Raw genomic sequence first — 26,412 nt, 5'->3', positions numbered from 1 at the left:
GAAATAAAATTAAAAATCATGCATTTTTAAGGTTAAAAAATGAGATAAAATTTAAAGTTAGGAGTTGAAAAGGTCAAATGTGAGATAAAAGTCAAAATCATGATTTTAAAAGGTCAATAAACTGATATAAAATTAAAATCCTGTGTTTTAAGGTAAAATAAAAATTAGATAAAAGTTAAAGTTAGGAGTTAAAAAGGTCAAAAGCTGAGATAAAACTCAAAATCATGACTTTAAAAGGTCTAAATAGGACTTAAAATTTAAAATTATTAATCTAAAAGGTAAAAATATGAGATAAAAAGTCAGTTATAAGATGAAAAGGTTAAAATATGAAATAAAAAATCAAAACCATAACTTTTAGTCATAACTGTGAAATGCAAAATTGAAAACATAAAGAAAACACTCATTTCTTCCACCACGTTCCTGACTTTAAATCAAATTATTTTTACTGTTTACTTTTCTCATTTTTATGGCTCAACAAGGATATTATAAATCATCAAGGTTAAGTTTGCATTTTTATACTGGAGGAAATCTGCAGACCTCATACTGTCGGGCCGGTTACAACTGCACCATGGGCCGGATTTGGCCTTGAGTTTGACACCCCTGATGTAAGCCCATGTGGACTGAGATCATGTAAAACTTTGAACTTCAAACCCAAACCAACTTTTAGACTCATATTTCATCACGTCTGACTGAGAACAGTCACACCCAGCCTCATCATGCACGTTCCCATGAACATTCACAGAGATTCGAGTGTTTCTAGCTGACACGGTTCCATCGGGTCTAAACTTTCTGTCACACTATCAACAGAAGACACTCACTAACACAACACAGAAGGAACACAGACCCAAAGAACAGAAAAAGAGTTTATTTCTAGAGCCAAACAAACACTTTTAATCGTCTGTTCTGTTGTCAAAGAATATTAACTGTATCTCCCACAGTTTGCCTTGAATGTCAGTCTTTTCAATCAAATATGCATCAAAAAAGTTTATTTTCTTACTTTTTCTGTGAATGCATGATTGTTTGATTTTATTCTGTATATTAATAACCATATTGTTTGTCTGCAGGAGTGCATCTTTAGATGTTGAACCCATCTACACCTTCAGAGCCCACAGGTAAAGACAAACACATACAAAAACAAGGTGATCTGGTCTGATTGATGAATCATTCTTATACTGTTGTTGTTTTAACCACAGGGGGGCAGTACTGAGTGTGGTGATGAGCTCTTCAGGGGAGCAGTGTTTCAGTGGAGGGGTTGATGGGACTATCCAGTGCTGGAACACCCCCAACCCCAACATCGACCCCTATGACTCTTACGGTAATGTATCACACGCTCTTATTTTGGAGTTGAGGTTTTTTTTTTTCTTTTTTTACCTCCAACACTTCTGAACTGTTGTTTTTCTTTAAATCAGACCCGTCGATGCTGCGTGGAGAGCTGTGCGGACACACTGACTCTGTTTGGGGTTTGGTGTACAGCAGCGCTCACCAGCGCCTCCTCTCCTGCTCTGCAGACGGGACCGTGAGGCTATGGGACGCCAACACCACCTCCCCCGCCCTCGCCGTGTTCAACGAAGACAAAAGTACATCACCTTGAGCTTGTTTTCCTCTCTATTTATTTCTCTAATAGAAAATTTAACATTTCTATCCTAAATTGTGTTTCTTAGACCTTGGAGTTCCCTCCTCAGTAGACCTGGTGTGCAGTGAACCTGCCCACCTCGTCACCTCCTTCACAAACGGACAGATCGGACTCTTCAACATGGAGACCCGTCAGCTCGTCCTCAGCCTGGAGTCCAATCTAGAGCCAGGTAGGTCTGACAGATAAACTGTAAAGGCTCAAATATAAGAGTAGAAATTACAGCTCGAGAGTGACATCTAGTGGACACCAGGTAGAATTAGAATCATGTTTACTGCAGGGACGGCTGAGCTGGGACTTTCTGGAGCAGGGTTTTTAGTCTTAAGGTATCAGTAGGGTTCTGGATAAGAGATCAGCCTTTCACCATCTCTGCCCACTGACCAACAGATCTCTCTCTCTCCTGGAGCTCAGCTGACCTACACAGAGTCACTGTCTTTCCCATGTGGTTTTAGATACAGATAGGGCTGGTATTACTTTAACTTTTCATCTTTAATTACTGATATCATCCTTCTTGTTGTTGCTTTGGTTATTGGACTGCCTCCCACTCCATTGCCAAATGTAAACAGGCTTTTATGATTTGGGGCTAGAGTGAGAGGAGCTACTAGAAAGTAGTCTCTGGTTGAACTGGTGTACTTGACTGGGGGCATGGATCAAGGGTTCAGACGTTTGGATATTAATTCGAATAATAACCAAAAGCTGGTGCAGTGGGCAATGCTGACTTTAGCAGCACACTGTAGACCAACCTGATATCATTTACGGTGTAATGCATATGAGAAAGTGTTGCACATTTAATTAAAAATAGCCATACAATTTTACTATGAAGAACTCTGATGAACCACTTCAAATATTAAATATGCACCATGTTACAAAGTCTGGACAGTTTTATGCCTTGTTAAATAAATTATGCCCAGTTTTGACTGTTTTCCGAGTATTTTCTTAACTCTAGAACAAGGGTGTCAAACTGAAGGCCCAGGGGCTAAATCTGGCCCATGGTGTAGTTATACACGGCCCACCAGATCATATATTTTTATAATAACTGGCCCAACAGTATGAGGTCTGCAAATTTCCTCCAGTACAAATATTTAAACTTAACCTTGATGATTTATAATATCCTTGTTGAGACATAAAAAATGAGAAAAAGTAAACAGTAAAAATAATTTGATTTAAAGTCAGGAACGTGGGGAAGAAATGAGTGTTTTCTTTATGTTTTCAATTTTGCATTTCACAGTTATGACTAAAAGTTATGGTTTTGACTTTTTATTTCATATTTTAATCTTTAAGATTAATAATTTTAAATTTTAAATCCTATTTTGACTTTTTAAAGGCATGATTTTGACTTTTATCTCACATTTTGACCTTTCTCAACTCCTTACTTTAAATTTTATCTCATTTTTTAACCTTAAAAATGCAGGATTTTTAATTTTATTTCATATTTTGACATTTGAAACTCATTTTCGAGTTAGTTTTTGACTTTTAAATTCATGGTTTCAATATTCTATCTCATATTTTGCCCTTTTGAAAACATTATTTTGACTTAAATGTCATGTTTTTACCTTTTAAAACTATAAGTTTGACATTTTATCTCAGTTTTTGAGTTTTTACTCCCATAATTCTTCCTGGTGAAAATAAGGTTGACATTTTATGGTTAAATATGGACACTGTTAGGCCCTCAGGTTAGACCCAAGTTCAGAATCCGGCCCCTGCTGTGATTGAGTTTGACACCACTGACTTAGACTATACCTTGTTTATTTATTTATTTATTTTTCTATCTATTTATTTAACATGGACACACAGTAACTTATATGATGTGACATTTAATCATGCACAGGCCCTTCATGCACTGCTACATTAGCAAATACATTTAAGTTAAAATATTGAAGACATATACAGTAGAATAGAGGGCTGTATTAGAAATGGTTTCATGATTTCATACCTTTGTTAGAACCGTTAGAATTCAGTTGCATTTTCTGCTCAGTGGGTAGACTCTTCCAGAGTTTAGCTCCTGTCACAGAGAAGACTGATCGACTGTACTCTGAACTTTCTAGGAGGGTCTGAGAGCATGCTGCCCCAGGAGGAAAAATTGTATATTTTAAAGTTAAATGCATCAATCTAGTGCACTTTAAGAGTGAAACTTAGATGCTTAATCTATGAAAAATGTTTTTCTATTTGAACAAATGAGTGCTCTTCTAGGACTTACACCAGAGATGGACCATTCCAATTTAAATGGCTGATTCTAATTTCTGTTTCCTGGTCTGACTTCCTGTTAAAGATTTTGGATGATATCAGTTTTAGTCCAGAAAAATCTGTTAGAACTGTCATTAAGATCAGATTTTTTTCTTTCTTTTTTCTTTTTTTTTTTTTATGAAAATAAAAAAAAAAAACAAATAAGCCTAATTCATGGAGGAGAAAATATTCCCAAATCTGCCTGCAAATGTCCTCAGCCCACACTCCCCAGCATGTCATACATACATACATGTAAGCATACATACATACAAACATTCACATGTATAAATACACAAACAGACAAATAATAATGAAGACTAAAAGAAGAAAGACAAATAATTATAATCATAGTAAGACTATTTAAAAAAAATACTAGTACAAACTCAAGCTTTAAAAAGTTAGGACATTGTTCAAAATGTGAATAAAAGCACCATAAGATTTACAAATCCATTTCAACCTTTAATCAATCAAATACTGCTCAAAGACAAGATTTTTAAAGTTCAAACAAATAAGCTTTGTTTTCATAAATGAGGTTATTTCAAGACTTCTCGCATCCTCTCTCCCTCCCCTTCAGCGTGACGTCTAATGGTCTGTTTCTCTGCAGGCTCTCCGTGTCAGATCAACAAAGTCCTCAGCCACCCGACTCTCCCCATCACCATCACGGCTCAGGAGGACAGGCACATCAAGTTCTTTGACAACAACAGCGGGAAGCTGATCCACTCCATGGTCGCTCACCTCGACGCCGTCACGAGTTTAGCCGTGGATCCAAATGGACTCTATCTTATGTCGGGCAGTAAGTACTTTATTTCTTTCTACAGGGGAAAGCCCAAATGTGTAAAATAACATAAAATGAATTACCTTACAATACAGTACAGGTTACAAAGAAAGAATAATAATGGAAATAAAATACACATTTTTGTAAAGAGGGAGAACATTTTTTAAGTTTTTTTTTTTTTTTGCCGTTTTGCCTTTACTTAGTTGGGATTGTATAAAGGAGACAGGAAATACAGCGGGTGGGAGTGGAGGGAAGACCTGCTCTAAATTAGTGGTTCCCAAACTTTTTCCTGCCACTTACACCTCACTGTACAAATCAACATCTGAAAATGTAACAATGACTAACACACTGACAGTCACAGTTTTGCTTACAAAGTCTGTTTTGTATTTACTACAACATAGAACCTTAAAACTTACTGTCAGTTAAGATAAATCTATGAGGGAAGCCTAGAATTATAAATCTAGGACTTAAAGTTTCTTTTTTAAAAATGAGCCTTGACTGTCCCGAACCACAGAGTTTCAATTCCTAATCCTTGATGGAGACACTTAACCCCAAATATCAGTGGCGTGTATGGATGTGTTTGGTTGGGATTAGTTTATGGTAGCTCTGCATAGCAGCCTTGCCTGTCAGTGTGTGACTGAGTGAGTAAGTAGGTGTGACCTACAAGGAAGGCTGCCCATAAAGGGAGGGTACTATCCTGCTTTCTCAAAATTTAATCCCCTTCTCTTAAAACAGAATTAGAATGGGCTAAAAGTGGCAAAAAAAATAAGCAGAAAAGGTGGTGAAATAGAAGCAAATAGGGACTAAAATCTGGATGCAGATGCTTTGATTAATTCAAAATTAAAAAAAATATGAATAAAAAGTGGTGAGAAGGGTTTAAAAAGTGTCTAAATGGGTTCCAAGTGGCAAAAATGTGTATTAAGTGGAAAAATAGGAGGAAAAAAGTGATAAAACTGGTTCATTTGTGGCAAATACAGGTTTAAAGTGCTCAAAATTGATAAAATGTGGCAAAAAGGCCTAGAAAAAGTTATTTAAAGCATTAACAGATGGTACAAATAAATCATTTCAACATCAGAACCCAATAATAGCTTAAAACACCTTTTTAAGAGTTCTCTTAGCTCTTAGAGCTGTCAAACCACTGGAAAAGAGCTCTGCTAGCCCGAGGCCATGTAAAGGCCGGCTCAGACGACACAATTTTTTTGGGGGGTGTCAAACTAGACGACGATGTACGAAAAATTCTGACATGCTTGTCTTGTTGAATCGTGGTCGTGAGGAATCGTAAGGAGTCTTGGGCACGTCGTTAATTATGTCACACTACAAGACGGTTTGACGTTCCCGACTCTTAAAATCGGGCCCGAGTTTTGACGACGAGCTGCGACATCGCAGTCGGGCTTAAATCTGGCTTGATTCGTGCAGTCTGAGCCGGCCTTAAGACAAACTCAGAGATGAATTTTAAACTGGTGAGAATTTTGTTGATCTTTTGGTTGCTCTGCCTCTTAACTCTTTGTCTCCTCCGTAGGTCATGACTGCTCCATCCGTCTGTGGAACCTGGAGAGTAAAACGTGCATCCAGGAGTTCACGGCTCACAGGAAGAAGTTCGAGGAGTCGATCCACGACGTGGCGTTTCACCCGTCGAAATGCTACATCGCCAGCGCCGGAGCAGACGCTCTCGCCAAAGTGTTTGTATGACGTGGAGCTGCGTCTTTACCTGCAGCTCTGCTCACTGACTCCGCCTCCCGTGATCAGGGACCAATAGAGACACAGGAGGCACGGGTCCAGCCCCGCCTCTCACAGCCCTCTGGTTTCATGTCAGACTGTTAGACCATGTAGCCGCTAGCCTCAAACGGGCCATGACTCTCCGTACAGAGGAGAGGGGAGGAGGAGAACTGACCAAGTCCCTCATCGACCATCCAGGCAGGCCTGGGTGAACCTCCCCCAACCCCCCCTCCTAGACAGACTTAACCTCTGCAGCAGGGAGGCTCAGGACAAGCGTTAAAGAGACCAGAGAGGAGAACCGCCCTGTGACTTCACACTCTGAACCTTCTGACCTCTCCTCTCAGACTAACCCAGTCCTTTTGCTCTGAGTCGGGCTTCGTCTCCAGAAGTTCGGGGTACTGAAAGTTCGCTGGAGCTGTCGTGGAAGCCTCTCACTCCCTCTCCTTCTTCTTCTTCTTCTTCTCTGCTTCCTGGACGGACTCTGCTTGCTGGCCTGCCTTTATTTTCCTTTTTAAAACACGTTTCGACAAATGTGCCTTTGCTTTAAAAAGGTCTGGGATGATGTTATTTTAACAAGCTTTGTTTCGGGGAGGGGACGGAGACGGAGAATTGGAGCCGGTTATCACAATGTTGTCGATTTTAAACATTGGATGTAAAATTACAAATGCTTATAATAAACAAAATATATATTCAGTCTTAAAATTTACTGTGCAGCGTGAGTTTGAGTGCTCCTTTTGATAAGTGTGGTTGGGGAATCAATTTTGTGCATTTCACAGCAAAGCTGGTAGACTAATACAGACTATTTAATATATACCGTCTGTTCATTAGAGGTAATTGTACGATTACAGACATAAGTGTCCAAAGTAAACCATCTTGGTTATTTAATTACAATCAGACTTGGTTCTAGATGTCCATATTAGGAGTTGATTTTGGCCACTTTGCTCCTGTTTGAATTGAATGGCTTGTACTGTATGTAGTTTTCCCCAACCGTGTGGACATGCTCGACGACAGCGTGATGTATCATGTCCGGATATTTACAGTAGTCCAGTGTTTAGCAGGAAATTAGTGCAGTACTGTAGGACTGTTTGAAATAATGAGTTAACCATCACACACCGAAGGAAGAGAAATGTCCGAGATGTTGCGATTTGCTGTAAACTGTGAGGAGAGAAACAATCCTGGGTTTAAAAGACGAATCAATCAAGATGTTGTACGAGTGGAGTACGACTTCAATGAGCCATTTTCTCAGTCACTGGTTTGTATATGAAAGTATGTTCAAATAAAACCTGCTGTAAAACCACAACTGGGCTCTGATGTGCCTCATTTTACCAACACCGACGAGGAGTATCAGGGGTCTGGACACCAAGTGATCAGTATGTGTGTCCATGCTGGCATTAATCTTCAGTGTGGCCCTGATATCAGACCTCACTTAGCTGCTTCTTATTCAGATTGTTGGGCTGTTCTGCTGTAGGGCAGGGAAACTGTTTTTCTAAGATATTATTATAAAGTCACATTGACACCTTTATTATGTTTAGGTCTTTGTGTTTATTTCTAGTAAGCTGGGAATTCAGTGTAAAAGATTCAAGATAAATCAGCCTCTTCAGGTTCACTCCATTTTCTTTATTTTATTAAAAATTGCAAAAAAATATTGATCAAATATCTGAACATTATTAGCGAAAGGTTTTTAATATGCATATGTACAAACTGGACATGACAGGGAGAAATTATAAATACTCTTTAAAAAAAAAAAAAAAAAACTGAAAAGTTTGAAACAAGGCCGGTAAGACATTTTCTTTAATCCTGAGAAGCAAATTAGGATTTTCATAACAATACACGAGCTTCTCCTTTCTCATACCAGTCCACCTCTTTGCTTCTTTGCTGTTGATTTGCCTTTTACATACGTTTGGTTGCACATCAGCCCCGTTTTAACTGCTGCTCCAATCAACAGCAGCGTCAGCGCTGTCGTCTTAGAGAGGAACTTTAACAATGTCCCAACTTAAAAAATCTCTCCTATTAGAAAGATCAAAATGCACCAACTCTACAAAAGGACATCCTCTATACAGAGAATTATATAAAATGCAGCATGTTATTATTATTAGGTTTATGAAGGTATTATTAAGCTGTAAGAAGAAGTGCTAGGCATGCTTTACATCTACATTTCTCTGCGAGCACCGTGTCCCAGTAAAGTAGCTTAGTGTCAGTTTATCACTTTGGCTCCACGTCCTAAAAAGGCAATCTTTAGAAAGGGTCTCCAAGTTGCATTTAAGGGATTTATTTATGTTTATGAATTATTTAATAATGCTGCAATGGAGAGCATTTTTTTTTTGACTGTTAAGGCAGGAAAAAATCTCCTTTGGCTGCAGAATTTCTATTTCTTTTACAAACTTGTACCTTCAAATTTATTCTGTGATGTTTTCACAGCAGAGGCACTGGGGAAAAAACAAACACATGGGAAATGTTTCTCAGTGTTATCATTTTAAAAAACACTTTAAGAAATTACAACAAAAGTCAATAAAATAAAATAAAAGTCCTGTGTGACCTGTGTTTTAGTTCTCTCCTCTTTTCTGTTTTTGAGTTCCAGGCTTTGGCCATGCTCCCTCACCATCATGACACTACGAAAAATGAACTAAAAAACTGGAAAATGAAAATAATAAAGACAATCTGTTAATTTTCAAGGGGGATAAAAAATCTGAGTTAAAAAGTAATAAGTTTACGAGAAAAAAAAACAACTTTTTTTTTAACATTTAAAAAGCAATACATTTACGAGAATAAAAATATGGCGTTTATAAGATTATTAAGTTGAGTATCACCCATTGCATTGAAGGAAAGAAGTACTGGTGAGAGTCATTGCATTGAAAAGGTGGGCTGGGCCCCTCTAACTGTAAGACTCAATAGGCATTAGTTTTTATTCATTTGTAAAGCCTGAATTGGCAAAATGGCATCACGTATAACATCTTTCTGCAGCTAAGTAGGTGATTGTTGACTAAGTACATTTTCAGTATAGTGCAATGATGATAAAGTTCCTACCTACCTACTCTGCTTTTCAATGTAACTGTTTTTAATTGTGTTGTTGATATTCTTTGTATCATTCTGTTCAAAAATGAAGGAATGGCCTCAGTGATTTTCCAGATAAAATAAAGATTAAATGACTGAATAAATGAAATATGTTGTTCACAAATTCTACAGTTGAGAGCCAAAGCAAACTACACTCTTCTCTGAGACTGATCAATAAGGAAATACCTGCAATTTTAGCCCAGAACCTTCACATTATCATTGTCATCTGCACTTAGAGGAGACATTTCTGTAAGCAGAGGTGAACCAACTATGATTTTCAGTTTGAATTCAAAACATTAAATAATTTAAATTTATGGCTTAATAAACTTGAATTTTTGAGTTTATGATTCTGATGACTGATGATTCTTAGACTGACTCCTTAAACTAAAAAAAAAAAAGCTGAGTCTGTTTCTCATAAATTTACTATTTTATAATCTTTTTTATCTTGAAAATTAAAGTGCCAATAAAACACCATTGTATGCATAACAAATATAATTTGTTTAATTTATTAGTTAATCAAAAATATTTATGCTCAATGGTGAAGTTAGCTTTGTTGAACTATGTTTATATTTTTGTGTCGATATGAATTTTCGTGGCTAGAAACAAGTAAATAAATAAATTAACCAATTTTCAGATTCCTGAAGATAAAAATTATCTAAGTTGGTGCCAGGTGGATTAATAGCACAGAGTATGCTATTGTCAGCACCACTAGCTAGCATATTAGCTACAGCAGAAGTCAGCAGCTAGCTAGTCCAAATGAGTGAGGGTACAAAATTTTTGAATATTCAAAAATCTGATTACTTGTTTTATATAGTGAAGGTTAAAAAAATCAACCGTTAAACCCTTCATATTGTCAAACTTTCACTGACGATTAGCTGTAATGCAGCCCTGCTACCACGGGACGGCAGTGGCGTATCCAAATGCTGTTTATTGGCCGCCACTGACTAATAAAAGATGAAGACAGCTGCTAAAGAACTAATTTAACTTCTCTAAATTTAGGAAATTATCTCTATTATTGACCACTGGTGAGCAAATGAAAAATTTAACAAAGAGTTTAACGTGGAATTGTCAGGTCAAAAGATTGTTTCTTTAGTCGAAATTACCACGACCAGAATGCTATCTGTTAGCCTGTCAATGGCAATTTCCATTATGTGTTAGCATAAAGCTAACAGCCATTAACTTCTGTAATGCTTTTATACAGTTCTGATATGGATGTTTTTTGTGCCTTTTTGTCAAGTCATTTTATTCGCTTGACTAGAGTCAAGAGTCAAAACTAGAGTATGATAATATATATCCAATTAGAATAATGTGATCTTAAAAAGAAGTGTTCACAAAATTGTCCGGCTATTCCCAGCATGGCAACTTATGTTTAGTTGTTATTAACAGTTTTAAGCCATATAAAAGCATTATTAAATCTATCATAAATATACATAAAGCCCTCAGCCACAACTTGAAACCCTTAAGTGTTCCTTATGTTTCATCATTAAATTATGAGGAATAGTCTACTTTTTTTTTGGCATCAGCAGAGATCAAGTGACACCACATCAGATGAGATGTCACCCTGTACCTTTAGCACCAACTGCATTAAGGGACCATGCCTTTTCTTTTACTTTAAGATTTGTTTAGTCCAATCCCACACTCCTCACCTAAATTCAAACCTCTCCCTGCTGAAATACGAGGCGCTGCAGCCAATCCAGCGTCACCACGTGTGCGACAGAGAGAACAGATTTACACTCAGAGTTCAGTAAAGACGGCCCTCTGCCTCTCTGTCTCCCCTCCGTCTGTCTTCAGTTCCTCGGCTGTGAGTTGAACTCCTGGCAGATGTTGTGGATGATTTTGGGAACAAACTTGTAGAGGTTGTCGAACTCGTCCACAAAGAAGGAATGCTCTTTGTCTGGGTCGGTGGCGATGTACTCCAGCTCATCCTGGGCGGCCCAAGCGATGCCGATAGAGTAGGCGATCACACCTGGAAGACAGGAGGAGAGAAGATTTAACACACACTGGTTTCATGTGTTTGTCATGGTGAAATACCAGAAATTGAAATTTATGTACAATACAAGTAAAAATCAGACATTATGACAACCACAGCAACAAAAATAAAAAGTCCTGGGCACCACTTTAGAGAATGTGAAGTTACATCAAGCTGCAGTATATGTTGGGTTGTTGGCATCATCTTTAAAGGCATGCTTACAGTAAACCTAATACTTTCTTCATTATATACTCGTGTTTGCCTGAAATCAACATGTTAGAACTGGCTGCTGCGTTAAAGACTGCCACATCACTTCCCATAAATGAGCAGTGAAATAACTGAGCATACAGAATTAGTTCAGGCAGGCCAAGGGGTCAAGTCCTGCTTTATAATTATCGTCAGCTGATGGCTAGTTGATACACTTCTAACCACACCACTGGCTAATCACACTAATGCTGTTTTTAAAGGACTCTCTCTTGGCTTCTCTTTGCTGCTCCCTTAGCAAGCCACTTTTTGCAACCTTCCTCCACCCCAGCTCCTCCTTTAACCTGCATCTGACTTTACCAATGTCATACTGTTGTCACTGATGCCTGTTCTGCTCTGGAGTTTTTGCTGCTTTTCTCCTTAGGCTCTCTTTGTTGGCTTTCCAAGAAGGGCAGGAGCGTGTGCTGTTCCTGCTTGATACTTTCCATGAAGGTTCGTGGGTGGACAAGGGAATCCCAGAACCATCGCCAGATACAATAATGGCAATAAGTGCAAAATTAAAACTGCCTATAAAGAAAAAAATTATGCTAAACTGACCTAATCTTCCTAAACTGGTCTTATTTTTCAGGTTATGTCGTGTTTAAAGTCTGACCTTGGCTATGAACAGCCAGTGCGGGCATTCTGACATCATCGTAGGAGCGTCCGTCTGTGATGACGATCATGATCTTGCGTTTGTTGGGTTTGGACTTGCTGAACAGCTGCTCTGCGGCGTAGGTGATGGCGGCCCCGGTGCTCGTCCCTCCGCTCCAGTAGTTGATACGTTTGATGGCGTTGAGCAGCTCGTTCTTGTTGTTGTACTGACCGAAGGCGAACTCCAGCCTCTGCTCGTACGTGTACTGAACAGCTCCGACCCGCGTGTCCGTGTCAGAGATCTCAAACTCCCTCGTCACGTTGGCCACGAACTGCAGCACCGTGCGGAAGTTTCCGGTCCCCACGCTGCTGGAGCCGTCGATGACAAAGGCGATGTCGTTGGCGTTCAGGCAGGTTTTACTGCAGACCAGGCGGTCCGTGTCACACACCCTCTTCACCAGCGGTTGCACGGCCTTCCTCAGAGCGAACCAGCTGCTGACGGGCAGAGAGAAGAAGCCGTTGGTCCGACACACGGCCTGCAAGAGGAAAGACATGCTGTGTTAAAAGAAAAAACACATTTACTCACTATTAAAAAACCTTTTCAGGCATATGAGCATGTAGAACCACTCTGCCTGTGTTATTTTGGCACCACATGTGGACAGAGTGGCTCATCTTAGAGATATCTGTCTGTTTCAAAGCCCCCTAAAACTCCTTACTGGAGTTGTAATTTTAAACATCTCACTTGCATGATAAAACAATCTTGAAAGAACTATCATTACCTAAATATACATGACATTTTTAAACATTTTCCACTCAGTTCTCGTTCAAGACACATGCAGGTCTACTCCGTTTTCAAAGAAACAGGGCAAAGGTTTCCAAATTTTTTTTAAGTTGATGCCACATAAAGAAAAATTTCAGCCCTTGGTAGTGTATAAAGACATCCAGAGCATGACCTGGATTGTGTCAATCCTCCTTCCCGCTCGATGGGGCCCTAAGGTGGGCGTACTCGCCATTACATGCCTTACTTCAGCCTCAAATTTCCACCCAAACGTGCCTAAAACTTCTGCACAAAGACTTTTTGGCAACTGATAAACCACTGGGGGGCTTTTTAAAATAATTAATCCCTACAAAGGGTTTTTCAGTATATAATTGCTGATTAGAGGTGTATCAGAGGTGTATCAAATATGATACACTTGGCTTTAAAGGGTTAATATAACACAGAAGCTACAGTCAAAACCATAGGGCAATACAGTTAAGCATAAGTTTGATTTTCTTCTAAATTAAAAATCAAACATGGGCCAGAGAAGATCCTCTGACATAGTTTGGATATCCCCTGATATGGGTGTGAAACAGAAGTCTGCAGAGAGGCTGCTCTTTCTGAAAACAGGGTTTTATTGTGGTCTTTGTGTCTGACTTGCCACTAGCAGCATCTTCAGGTTTAAGCTGCCATCCTTCATTCATCCTCAAGGATAACAAGAGGAAAATGAGATGTTATTAAGATTTTAAAACCAAAGATTACCCTGATTCCACAAACCCAAATGAAGGGACAGAAGGAGAAAGCACGGGAAAAAAAATCTCCACACTCCTTTCAGAAAAAAACAAAAGTCAGTTTGTGATGACTTTTCTTGAGGTTGATGAAGAAGGAAATGTAGTTTTCCTGGAACAAGTTTATTTTAGCTTTTTGCAATGATAACCACAGAGCAGTAATGAAAACCTGCAAACACCCTACCAAATCAAAGAAAAGTCTTCAAAATATATAAAAACTAAAGTTATCAACTAATCTTGTATTTTAATTGGTTCTATCATCAACATAGTTTCTGTCAGTAATCTAGTGAAGCTGTTGAAAGAAGGGCATTAAATCTGCTCTAAGTTGGAGACCGTTAACGACCCCTATAAATAAACTTAGCGCCTGACTTTTCTTCAATATTTTCTCCTCCTTTGACAGATTAGGAAACATAATGTTTTCTTTGATTTGTTTGCAAAAGATGAGCTAAAGCATAAAAAAGAGGTCTTAAACTCAGCTTTCCTTTTCTGTCCCTGTTTCATTCCAAATCAATCACAAAATATGTTAATTTCTTATTTTTAACACTGACTACTTTCTACTTAAAGCAAAAGAAAAAAACTGTTAAAAATGTTCATTAAAATATCATCACTGAGCTGATAAAAATCCCACCTTGTCAACAAAGTTTGCCTCCACCAGGTTCTGTTTCTCGTTGTCGTCCGGTCCCTCGATGGTGACGAAGAAGATGTTGATGCCCGACTCCCGGGCGAGCCGAGACGCCTCCTCCACCTTGTCTGTGGGCCAGCCGTCCACCAGAACCACGGCCACGTTAGGAGCCCCCCCTCGGTTTCCGTTCGCATCACTGAAGTACTGCCTGTTGATGTAAGTGAGGGCTTTTCCTGTCAGGACACCGGGGGGCAGCAGAGAGACGTTAAAACCAGGCTAGATTCCAGTCTGGGGTTCAAATGCAGGAATATGTTCAAGGAAAGAAAGTTAAAGCAATCACACAGCTGTTCTTGACATACTGTAAATAATACACACGAGCTTTACTATTACCCAACACAAACAGACCCTTTAAAAATATAGACTTTAAAATGAACTTTATGAACTGTTTACCTCTAACTTTGCATATGTTTAGAAGAAATCTACTTCTATGATATTTCTGTTTTCATTTAAAGGGTAATTTGCAGCGATGAAATTCAAGAAGAAAAATAAACAAAGCAAGAAAAACCTCATGAAGGCTTCCTCAATAATTGAAGGTTAATTTCCTTATAGAGGGTGCTGAGGCCAATTGTTGTCATTATTTGTTCTCTCTTCTGGTTATTTCTATTGTTTTACTGCTACAACGGACATTTTAGAGGTTAAGTTTTTACAATAGAATTATGAAACTATAATGTCAGAACCTCTAATTTAGTGTTACTCAACTCGACTTCACCAAAGAGCAAAATTGTTGAAAAATACCTTTGCAAGAGCCACAATCTAAGTGGTGAAAAAAAGCTTAAAGTAGCAATAACGATAGGTTAAAGGAAGGAAAAAAATGGTCAAAAAGCAAAAAAATGGGTGAAAGGGGAATAAAATGGGGAAGAAAACAAGAAAAAGGGGTCAGAAAGTAGCAAAAATTGGTGAGAAGTGACAAAAAAATGAGTTACAGATGGTAAAAAATGGTCCAAAAGTGGCAAAAACATGGCCAAAAAATGAGTGAAAAGTGACAAAAATAGGCAAAAAGCAGCCAAGAGTGGCAAGATAGGGGAAAAAATAAGAAACAAGTGGTTTTTAATGGCAAATTGTAGCTTAAATGAGTGAAAAGTGATGAAAAGGGCAAAAATGGGATAAAAGTGACAAAAAGAAGTGACTAAAATGGGCAAAAAACAGGAAAAAAGTGGTATTTAATGACAAAAGGGAGCTTAAATGGGTGGAAAATGGGGAGGAAAAATAGTGAAAAGGGCAAATATGGGCTAAAAGTGGGGAAAAAAAAATTGGTAAAAGCTGCAGAAAAAAATGGGCAAAAAGTTGTACATGATGGCAAAAGGTAGCTTAAATGGGCAAAAATTGGATAAATGAGGCAAAAATTGGAAAAAAGTGGCAAAAATGGGCAAAAAGGTAGTAAAAAAGTGGTATTGAATGGCAAAAATTATTATTATTATTTTTTTAGATTTTCTGGGGGAATATTTAAAATTAAGACATAAAAGAGCCACAGAAATCACCAAAGAGCCACACGTTGAGTATCATCGCTTTAACTAGTCAATAATAAGCTCTGTAGACTTTTTGTATACACTCAGGCTGCTGGTGTCCAGAAATGTCCCAGTGAAACCACAATATTTGCTCCTCTAGCCATTGGAGTAAAAAACATGCATTTAAAGATGTTAGGCTTTAATTCTGGAGTCACTGCTTTAAAATCGCAGTTTCTCCTGTTGTCATCAAATGCCAGCCATTTTCACAGATTTAGCATGAGGTGATACTGCATGCTTTTTCCCCTTGGTTTTTATGGGGGCAGTGTTTTAACATTTCATTGGGTGGCTTTCACACTAGGAGCACTTGAGCCCAGAGTCCGGTTCGTTTTGGTCAGAACACAAACGAACCGAGCCCGGGGACCGGTCTCACTTGGGGAGGTGGTCTCGGGTGCGGTCGGATGAGAATGCAACCGCACCCGGATACAGTAATACCCAACTGCAGCCGCGGGTACCAACCACGCCCCCTCCAAACACACTCCCTACAAAACACGCCCACTTGTGCTATTTGCTTAGTTTAAGGTTAGATTAGTTTAGAAAGGCCTTAACTAGCTTTAGGTTAGGTTTAGCATTTTAATTTCCACTGGTTAGGATTAGAAATAATTTATTGTATGGATCAATGGGGCGTGTTTTGTACGCAGCGTGGCTGCGGCTGCAGCTAGACCCTTCTCCCCGGATACAGGACAGTGTGTCACGCTTTATGACTTCATCTTACAAACTAAACTTCTTTCTCCAGCGTGGCAGTTTGCTCACATTTTCGTCAATAAAAGATGGAAATCCTCAGAATCAAGTCAGCAGACGGTTAGTTATGCCCCACCTTACAGATGAACACAAACTGGACTCAGTAAGATGAGATGCAAAGGCAATAAAAGTCTCCTATCACCTCTTATACCGCTGTATCCGCGCAGCGCGAGCCCATTTATTTCTCTGAGCTGCACGTGGATGTTTAGATGCGATGAGCGACGTTGCCAGCATCTTAAAAAGTGATTTTAAAAACTTCCATGTTGGCAGGATGAACTTTTTACCGGGCTAAAACATGAACAAGCTTCGCCATGGTAGCTTCTTCCTCTTTCTCCTCTTTGGCAGGTTTGTAAACCAGCTATGTGCATACCGCCACCTGCTGGATCAGACCGACTACAGACGCAACGGGGGGGATTTGGCCTGGTGTGAAAGCACCTTTATTATTTAAAAACACTGATATATCAAAATTTGATGTTCATTATCAGCTCTGACCTTGATTTAAAATATTTGGTTGAATTATGAGGATTTAAAGATGTGTAGTATTTCTATTGCGATTATGTGTGGCATCCATGTTTGGCCATCTGCACCCTGAGTGTGTAGCAACTTCTGCAAATATTAACATTTAAAAAAACAAAAAATAACACATTAACAAAACCAATGTTGTTGCTTATAATTAACATGATTATGGCTGTGATTATCCCCTTCAAGGAAATCCAATTAGTGTATGAAAAATATTTCATTATTCTGTGTTCATCACATTACAAACATCAGAACATTTGTATCTAAACTGCCATTTAAAAATTCTACAAATTAAAAAAATCCACTTTTTGGATCATTTTCAAATAATCCAAAAAAGTGGATGTTTTTTTATGTGTAGAATTTTTATTGCTATTTATGTATGTGTCCATTTGTGGGGCACCCTGCATGTAACAATTAATAAAAATCAAACAAGTTAAATAAATTGCATAAAAACAAATTCATTTCTCATTATTAACATATTCAAGTCAGTGAAAATCCCCTTATGTGGAAAAATATTTTTTTTTTTTTTTTTTTTTTTTACATGATAAACATCAGGGCTTTGCACTTAAACTGGCATTTAAATGGTTAAATGTCATAGAATGATCAGTATCTGACATCAGTGATCAGGTCTGATCTTGACTAAAAATGAATGCAATAAAAGTGGAATTTTTGAATGAGCAGTATTTCTATTTCTATGTATGGTGTCAATGTTAAGGCCACGAGCACCCTGAGTGTAATGATTTATTAAAATAAAATAAAAAAGATGATGTATAAACATCACAGTTGCTCAGGACTAACATATTCAAGGCTGTGATGATCCCTATCAAGGAAATCCAATTTGCATGTAATATTTTATTTTGTGATTTTACATGACAGACATCCGGGTTCTGTTCTTAAACTGGCATTTAAAGAGTTAAATGTGTAAAGATTAATCAATATTTGATATCTAAGATCAAGTCTGATCTTGATTAAAAAACTGATCCAAAAAAGTGGATTTTTATTCAAATGTTTAGTATTTTATTGTTATTTATGTATGGTGTCTATTTGTGGCTTCAAACACCCCGAGTGTAACAATTTTTAAAAATCTGAAAAAATTGTAATTCATAAAAACTAAAGTTTCTACTCAATATTTACATAATCATGGCTGTGATAACCCTCTTCAAAGAAATTCAGTTTGCATGTAGTATATAAAAAAATAATGATTTTTGTGTTTTGTATATCTTAGAAACCTTCTTAGCCCAAGTCCTAGCCCTGGGAGAGGAGGTTAAAAATAGAGCAATGTTTATGCTATATCGAGTATCAGTGATAGATTTTGTGAGATTATCGTTCCCACAGCCCTTCAGAAAGTCTGACTGCAGCGACAAAAGCAGAAAACTTGGGCATGTTCAGCCCACATTCCCTCCAGTGGAGAAACAATCTTCTAAAATAACAGCTGCATGCCATAAAAACCTACATTTTGAACAGAGAAGTGCCCATGCATCTGTATAGAATTGATAAAAATAGTGCCATCCTCTGGTAATGACAGTGTTGTTGGTGGTCTGAGTGATAGCAGAAGAGAAGAGGCTCTGCTGGGAACTATAGAGCATTTACAGCCACTCACACTCTTGTCTGTTTGGAGGGCACTTCTGGGCAAACACAAACACAGTTTTGTGTGTTTGAATGTGGATTTGGAAAGCCATAAAGACACGTGGCAGTGGATGCTTTGTGACGCACTGACCATAGCAGAAAAACAGCCTTTTTCCTCTGAACGCTGACCCCCACGGCCTGACGCTCTTTTGTCAGAGTGGAGGAAAAAAACAAGGCATACAGACTCAGGACTGTAATTTAGCTCACAGTGTCTCACAGCAAATTTAGATTTAATTCCATCCTTGCATGTGAGTATGTGCCTGGCTAGTAAAGCATGCGATAATTGTAGCCTATTCTCTTTAACACTTGCACTTGTTGGCATTTACTGTAGCTGACAGCGGGCCACTCACCCACGTTGGAGAGGCCTCCCTTCTGCACGATCTTATCCACGGCCGACTTCACCTCCCTGGAGTTTGAGAACGACTTCAGACTGATCTCTGTCACTGGGTCATCACTGCACACAAAACAACAACAGCCAAGTTACACTATTTTATTTCTTATCAGAGATAAATAATGGCTTGGGGCATTCACATATGAAGTGGTCATCCTTATTGCTTTGAGTTTAAAAACTGATATCTGATCCCTCAGACTACACACAGAGGCGGTCTGTCATGCCAGCATGCATTAAAGACTGCCCTGTCAAATGTGATCTGCTGTAAACATAAAACATGGCTTTATTTATGTCCGTCCAGCCTCACTTGCAGTGATTAGAGCTGCAGCTCTTTCTAGTAACCCAGATTATTTGGCTCAGCTTAGTTCCAGGTTCTTTGCAGAGGGCATTACGCAGCAGCGGAGAACTCCCGTTGGGGGGCAAGACGTGATTTCTGCACAGTGTAGCACTACCAACAATGCCATGTTCTGGGCTGTTTACACCTTTGCCAAGAGTTCAAAATGCAAAAGCAAAACTGTCTTTACTCTTAGGCTACTTTTGTGTTTCTAGTTTTAGTCTAGTTTTAGTCGACAAAAACTCAAAACATTTTAGTCTAGTTTTAGTCCATAAAAAGTCCTCACATTTTAGTCTTTACTTTCAGTTCAAGCATTTATTCTCTTGCCTAAATGTGATATCAAATCATTATAGTGTGTTCTCTGCACCCTGCCAAACCTGGGGTCCCTGCTTTCTTCAGCTGAGAGGCTGAAAAATTACAGATGCATTGTTTTTGACAGATTTACCCACAGTGGAGAAATATCATGGATTTTTAATGTCTGATGAAAACTACATTACATTTTAGTCTAGTTTTAGTCATCTTGATGGAAACTAAACTTAGTTTTTGTCAGTTTTGTTCATCACAGATCTATTTTTTTTAGTTTTAATTTAGTTTTTCTCATGGAAAAAAAGGCTGTCAACGAACATTTTTAGTCATAGTTTTAGTCAATGAATTAACACTGTTGAAATATTCAGGTATAAAATAAAAGTAGTTTAAAAAAGTCATAACGGCAGCAGGCAGGAATGAAAAACACCTCCATCTAAAGCCTGGACTAGTGATGCCCCACAAAGCTTGTGCATGGTCTGTTTTTGTGGATTAAATAACGACAAAGGATGGAGGAAAGGAAACTGGCACTCAAATGGGAGCTCACATTAAAGAGTTGTTACGTTGCACAGGCTCGTTCGTGAACAACACATCGTCACCCTGTCACTTATCCTACAAGGTTTATTTGGTTGATAGTACATCACTGTTTCAATTAAAAGCATGTTTGTGTCAAAATGAGGATTTTTCTTTTTAAAGAGGCTCAGTTCGCCTCTTAGCTCAATGCAAGACTCCTATAGACTCTTGTCCCCCTTCATCCAGCTAGATAAAGCCAGGAGGTCTGCAGGAATGAGTAAATTGCTATACTGATCGCCTCCATGGCAGGTAAATCAAAGTTTGTAAAGTAGAGGGACTGAACTCAATGTATGTCCAGGTCCATTCAGAGCAGTGGTTCTCAGCCTTTTTTCGCCCAAGGCACACCTAAGGTTAAGTCAAAATCTCAAGGCACACCATATTTATCTCAACACAAAATAGACTTTTTAAATAATATAACAGTCAAGGTGGCCCATAAGGGGGGATAAAGGGGAGAGGTTTCTGGGGTCCAGACAACTGAGGATGGCAAAAGTGGGCAAAAGGTGCCTGAAAGGTAGCAGAAATTAGTTAAAGTGATGACAAAACATGGCAATATTGGGTAAAAAGTGGCAAGACAAAGTCAAAAATGGTTAACAAAGGGGGCCAAAAAGTTGGTTCATAGTGGCAAAATATATTGAAAGTGTCAAAAAAGGTGGCAAAAATGGGTTACAAGTGGACAAAGGGGTTAAATGTTGTAAAAAGGTGGTTAAAATGGTTTAAAAGTGATTAAAAATGGGCAAAATTAGGCCAAAAAAAGTGGCCAAACAAAGGCAAAGTGAGTGAAAATTAGCAAGAAAGTGGCAAAAATTCGGTTGAAAGTGTCAAAAAGGTGACAAAAAGGTTACAAGTGTCAGAAAAGTGGCAAAAAAGGGTTTAAGTTGCTAAAACATGGTAAAAAGTGATGAAAAAATTGGCAAAAAATGTCCAAATAATAGCAAAAGTAGGCAAAACCCATCAGAAAGGTAGCAAAAATGGGTTAAATGTGGCAAAAAGTTCCATAAAAGTTGCAAAAAATGGGCCAAAAGTTTTATTTAAAAAGTTACAAAAATGGTTTAAGTTGACAAAATTAGTGGCAAAATGGGTAGAAAAACTGGTTAACTTGGTTAAAAGTAGCATGATTTAATGATCATTTCAACACCAATTTCAGCTCAATAATGAGGTAACTGTTAGCCAGGATGCTAGCACCAATCCAACACACATACACTGATATCATCAATAAATCACAACTGGGGAGGGCACATTCTCTGGGTTTTTTCAGGGGTCCAGCCAGATTCCCAAGGCACACCTTTACTTGTCTTAAGGCACACCAATATGCCCTGCCACATCATTTGAGAACCACTGATTTAGAGCCATGAAGTACTAACTTTCCTATGTTGCCATTCATTTCTAAAGGCTGCCCCCCACTTCCTGGCTCCCAACGGACATTTAGGATCACGTGATTGCGAAGAACCTTTAAGAGTTCATCTTTCAGCTCCCTAATGACTCTTCACTTGGTACCATTTTGTCTTTTCAAATCTTTAAAACAACAAATATGTAAAAATAATGTCAAAACAGGCTCATGTAGGAATGTCCCATCAATGCTCACTTTTAACTCGTCATCTTAAATTCAAATGTTATTTTAATCAAACCAGTAAGGTTTATTAGCCGGACAGCTGATCACTGAGTCCTTTAAAAGCATGTTTAAGACAACATGATGGAGAAAAGCTGTTAAAGAGGCGCCGCTAGCCTCTTAACTCATTGCTAATTTGCCCCCATTCATTCTTAAACCCTGCACACAGCATGTAGAGCCATGGTTGTTTGTATACGAGGATATACCGAGGATATTCTTACATAAATGGTATTAACATAATACCACCATTCCTGGAATAAATGCTGCCAGATTCTACAGGTAGCCCACCCTCCTTTAACTTTAATGAAAGCAGTTATTACCCTTTATTGTTGAGATCCACCTAAAAAACCAACAACTAAACTCACAGATGAAGCCCGAGGCCATCTCAGTGAGCTAAACCAGCCTTTTATTTCTAAGCCATGACAACCCATCCCTTTATTCCAATGTCCACCTCCTTGCTTAAACTCACATCTCCACCTCAGTCTGGCTTTTATTTATATTCACAATCGTACATCACGTCAGTCAGCACCAAGTGACCCAGCATGGGCGGGGATGTTACCCGTATTGGATGATTCCCATCATTGGTCCGGCCACGCCCACATTGATAGCCTGAGCGACCTCGGCCAGGAAGTCCTTCTGGATTTTAAAGCGTCTCTTCCCGATGCTCCAGCTCCCATCCATCAGGAAGGCCAGATCCACTTTACAATCTGCAAAAAACAAGAAGAAGGTAACAGCCGATTAAACAATGTCAATGTTATGCTGATGACACGCCAATGTTTCTTTATACTAAAGTACTTATCTTTAATCAGCTGTTTTCTCTAGAACTGCTGGATGTCTTTTAGTTTTATCCATCTAAACCCTGACAAGTTATTTACACACTGTGAAAGTGTGGTTTCTAAGCTAACACATGGAAATCTAAGAATATTTGAAGGAGCTGTGGCTGTTTTATTGTTGGCACTCCTCAAACTAGTTTTGTGGGAAATAAAGCCTCAAAGTCTCAGGATTTCCACCTTCCTGGGGAGTTAGGTGTGGGGCAAAAACAAAAGCTAGCCATTTGCGTTATTTAGCATAAACCCAACCCGCCACAATGGTAATCAAAAGGAGCTTTTTCAGAAAAAGAAATTTCTTTGTTTATAGGACTTGTGCAAGGCTGACTGCTAGTTTTCTGGTGGCTGCTCACGTATACGGTACTGTGCAGAACTTTCAGGCATGTTTGGGCTAAACTGAGGCTTAATTGAGATGTTTAATGGGGCGTAAGTTCACCTGAGGACACCATTGGACATGAAAAATTTAATTTAACCGACTAGTCTAACGAGGAGAAATCATTGGAAAACAGACAAATTCCTGGCAAGGTTATAGTGTCAGTGGGTGTGACGTTAGCCTGATATACTCTCTACAGCAAGGCTAACATTACAAGCTAGTGCCGCCAGCCTTCGTTTCTCTTTGCAGATTAATACCGTGCTTTGATATGTGGCCTCTTTTCACTCCAGGTGGAAGTTATACGTTCAACTCTCCACAGCCCACATACCACTTTATTTCCATTATTTCCATTTACTATAAAATCTGTCATACTGCACTGTTCCTACTACACGCTAACCGCTAAGCCACCACTGAGCTTCTCATGTTTACATCTGTGAAGTGCCAGACAGGATGGCAGCAGCCATTAACTGAAGCTGCAGTGGCCTCTAGTGGCGGGAGGGTCATTACTTTTTAAAAGAGCATTATAAACCAGGACAGTGCTCCTCAACCCTGCCCAACCAAAGAGCCAAATTGTTGAAAAATACGTTTGCCAAGAGCCAAAGTCTAAGTGGTAAAAAAAGTGGCAGTTAAAAAAAGTTAAATGTGGCAACAATGGTCAAAAAGCAGGAAACACTGGCAAAAAGTGGCAATTAAAATTAGTTAAATGTGGCTAAAAATGGCCAAAAAGCTGCAAACACTTGGAGAAAAGTGGAAAAAATGGGTGGGAAGTGACCAAGTCATGAGTTAAAAGTGGCAAAAAACATTCCCAAAAAATGAGTGAAAAGTGAGTAAAATGGGCAAAAATCATAAAAAGGTAGGAAAAATGGTCAAAAAGTGGCATTTAATTGCAAAAGGCAACCTAAATGGGCAATAAGTGGCAAAAAATTGCAGAAAGTAGGATAAAAGTGACAAAAAGAAGTGGCAAAAATGGGCTTAAAGTTGCAAACACTGGAAGGAAAGTGGCTAAAAAGGGCAGAAAATTGCAAAAATTGGTGAAAAGAGACAAAAAAATGAGTTACAGGTGGCAAAAATGGTCCACAAGTGACAAAAACAGGACACTGATTCTTGGGAATTTGGATAAAACATGTCCCACTAAGAAAAGTGCCTATCCTGTTGGAAATCAAAAACATTTTCATGAATGAAAAGAATCAAGGCTGTAATCAGGGGATACTTTGCACATATGTAAGGTACTACTACTACTACTGTATAAATGTGGGAGACAACCTGATTAATGTTACCCGCAACAGAAAATTTCTGACATAAAATTTTCCTTTTTAAGGTTTTCTGGGGGATAATGTTTCAAATTACAACATAAAAGAGCCACAAATCATCACAAATGAGCCACATGTGGCTCTAGAGCCATACACTGAGTATCACTGGACCAGGATTTTAATGTAGCATTCCTTTGGAAAATGTTGGGAAGATAAATCATTTTTCTGGTGCAAGAAACTAAGACTCTGCATTATTTATTTATTTATTTTTTTTAAACAGAAAAAAGAACAATTATCACTTAAGAAAAAGTATAATAAATAAATGTCCCTCATTCTCGCTAGGGTCATTAAATCTTTTGGTGTAATTTGTATTTTTAAGGTGTTAAAATCAGATATAATACGATGCATATTGGCATTAAATAGTCTGAGTTAGTGGATCATACTTGGGTCTCCCTGTGACACAGGCTCAGGTGCTCTTGGTGCAGGTTCCTGCTCTCTGACGCTGAAGCCTGAAAAAACAAAGATCATGAGAGTGATTCAAGTGATTCTGCTTTATTCTGCCTTGCAAAAATACTCCTAAAGTTTAGGGAAGAGAGGGAAGATATATTGTAAACTCAGCTGCACCAGCCATGCTGTGTAATCTGACAGCATAACCTTTCATTGTCCTAGTCCATGTTTTAGCTTTTTCTGGACTTCACTTAAATTTCTATGGCACAGATTGATGACCCGTGTCTAGATATCCTTTAGTCTGGGTTTACTGTGGCAAAACAATGCCAAACAGGCACCAATTTTAACCTCAACTAACCATGCCATGGACTTATAAAATCCAGATCCCAGGGCTATAATAACAGGCCATGCAGAAACCCAGATGGTTTTCACTGCATAGCCTCGGTTTGGTTTAAAATTACAGTCTGAAATTAGGATTTGTGGGAATATTATAAGAACAAGTGGAAAAAATTAAATGGATGGATGGGAAGTTCAAGAATGAAAGGCATGCTTCATTTGAAAGCAAAAATAATCAACTAAATCAGTAACATATACATATGGGGTGTTGATCTGGCTTATATTAAACTTTAAACAGTGCTGTGAAGAAGTATTTGCCCTTTTGTGACTTTTTTTTGCATATTTGTCACACATAAATGTTTTAGATCATCAAACAAATTGTAACATTAGCCAAACATGACCAGAGTAAGTACAAAATGTAGTTTTTAAATGACGATTTTCTTTATTAAGGAGAATAAAAGCCATCCAACCCTACCTGGTCCTATGTGGAAGAGTCATCGCCCCCTAACCCTAATATCTGGTGGTTCCACCCTTGGCAGCAACGGCTGCAAGCAAGTGTTTGTGATGTCTGCCAATGAGTCTTTCACATCATTGTGAGGGGAATTTAAGCCCACTCTTCTTTGCAGAATTGTTTTAATTTAGCCACATTGGAGGGTTGTTTAAGGTCATACCACAGCATTTCAATCAGATTTAAGTCCAGACTTTGACTAGACCACTCCAAAACCTTCAGTTTGTTTATTGTAAGCCATTCAGAGGTGGACTTGGTACATAAATCATCCTGCTATATAACCAGAGTGAGCTTGAGGTCACGAACTGATGGCTGGACATTCCCCTTTAGAATTTTACATAGAGAGCAGAATTCATGGTTACATCAAGTACAGCAAGTGGTCCAGGTCCTGAAGTAGCAAAACATCCCCAGACCATCACACTGCCACCACCATTTTTGACTGCTGGCATGATTATGTTTTTATTACATGCTGTTAGTTTAACTCCAGATGGAACGGGACGCACACCTTCCAAAATGATCTTCAGTTTCGTCAGTCCAAGGAATTTTTTCCCAGAATTCTTGGGGATCATCAGGATGTTTTCAGTCAAATGTGAGACCAGCCTATGTGTTCTTTTTGGTCAGCAGTGGTTTTGGCCTTGAGCTCTCCCGTGG

At 38.6% G+C, this 26,412-nt stretch overlaps 2 protein-coding genes across 5 annotated transcripts in view; one reads left to right on the top strand and one right to left on the bottom strand.

Annotated features, from left to right (window-relative positions):
* The window catches only part of strn (striatin, calmodulin binding protein), a 73,830-nt gene extending 66,189 nt beyond the window's left edge, over positions 1 to 7,641 (top strand). For all 4 annotated transcript variants that reach the window (XM_041789042.1, XM_041789039.1, XM_041789041.1 and 1 more), the window contains 6 exons: positions 1,065 to 1,112; positions 1,194 to 1,315; positions 1,410 to 1,577; positions 1,662 to 1,802; positions 4,458 to 4,646; positions 6,148 to 7,641. In XM_041789042.1, coding sequence (XP_041644976.1) covers positions 1,065 to 1,112; positions 1,194 to 1,315; positions 1,410 to 1,577; positions 1,662 to 1,802; positions 4,458 to 4,646; positions 6,148 to 6,317 — 838 coding nt within the window. In that variant the 3' untranslated portion in view covers positions 6,318 to 7,641. The remainder of the gene's footprint in view (positions 1 to 1,064; positions 1,113 to 1,193; positions 1,316 to 1,409; positions 1,578 to 1,661; positions 1,803 to 4,457; positions 4,647 to 6,147) is intronic.
* A 37-nt stretch (positions 7,642 to 7,678) lies between these two features.
* vit (vitrin) overlaps positions 7,679 to 26,412 on the bottom strand; it is an 80,817-nt gene continuing 62,083 nt past the window's right edge. The window contains exons 17-22 of the mRNA XM_041789037.1: positions 24,914 to 24,979; positions 22,580 to 22,727; positions 19,164 to 19,267; positions 14,372 to 14,598; positions 12,221 to 12,734; positions 7,679 to 11,361 (exon numbers count right to left, since the gene is read on the bottom strand). Coding sequence (XP_041644971.1) covers positions 11,183 to 11,361; positions 12,221 to 12,734; positions 14,372 to 14,598; positions 19,164 to 19,267; positions 22,580 to 22,727; positions 24,914 to 24,979 — 1,238 coding nt within the window. The 3' untranslated portion in view covers positions 7,679 to 11,182. The remainder of the gene's footprint in view (positions 11,362 to 12,220; positions 12,735 to 14,371; positions 14,599 to 19,163; positions 19,268 to 22,579; positions 22,728 to 24,913; positions 24,980 to 26,412) is intronic.

This window comes from Cheilinus undulatus, linkage group 6 (genome assembly GCF_018320785.1).
Source record: "Cheilinus undulatus linkage group 6, ASM1832078v1, whole genome shotgun sequence".
NCBI classification, from domain to species: domain Eukaryota; kingdom Metazoa; phylum Chordata; class Actinopteri; order Labriformes; family Labridae; genus Cheilinus; species Cheilinus undulatus.
Note: the sequence above shows the minus strand (reverse complement) of the source record. Positions and strands in the feature narration are given on the sequence as shown.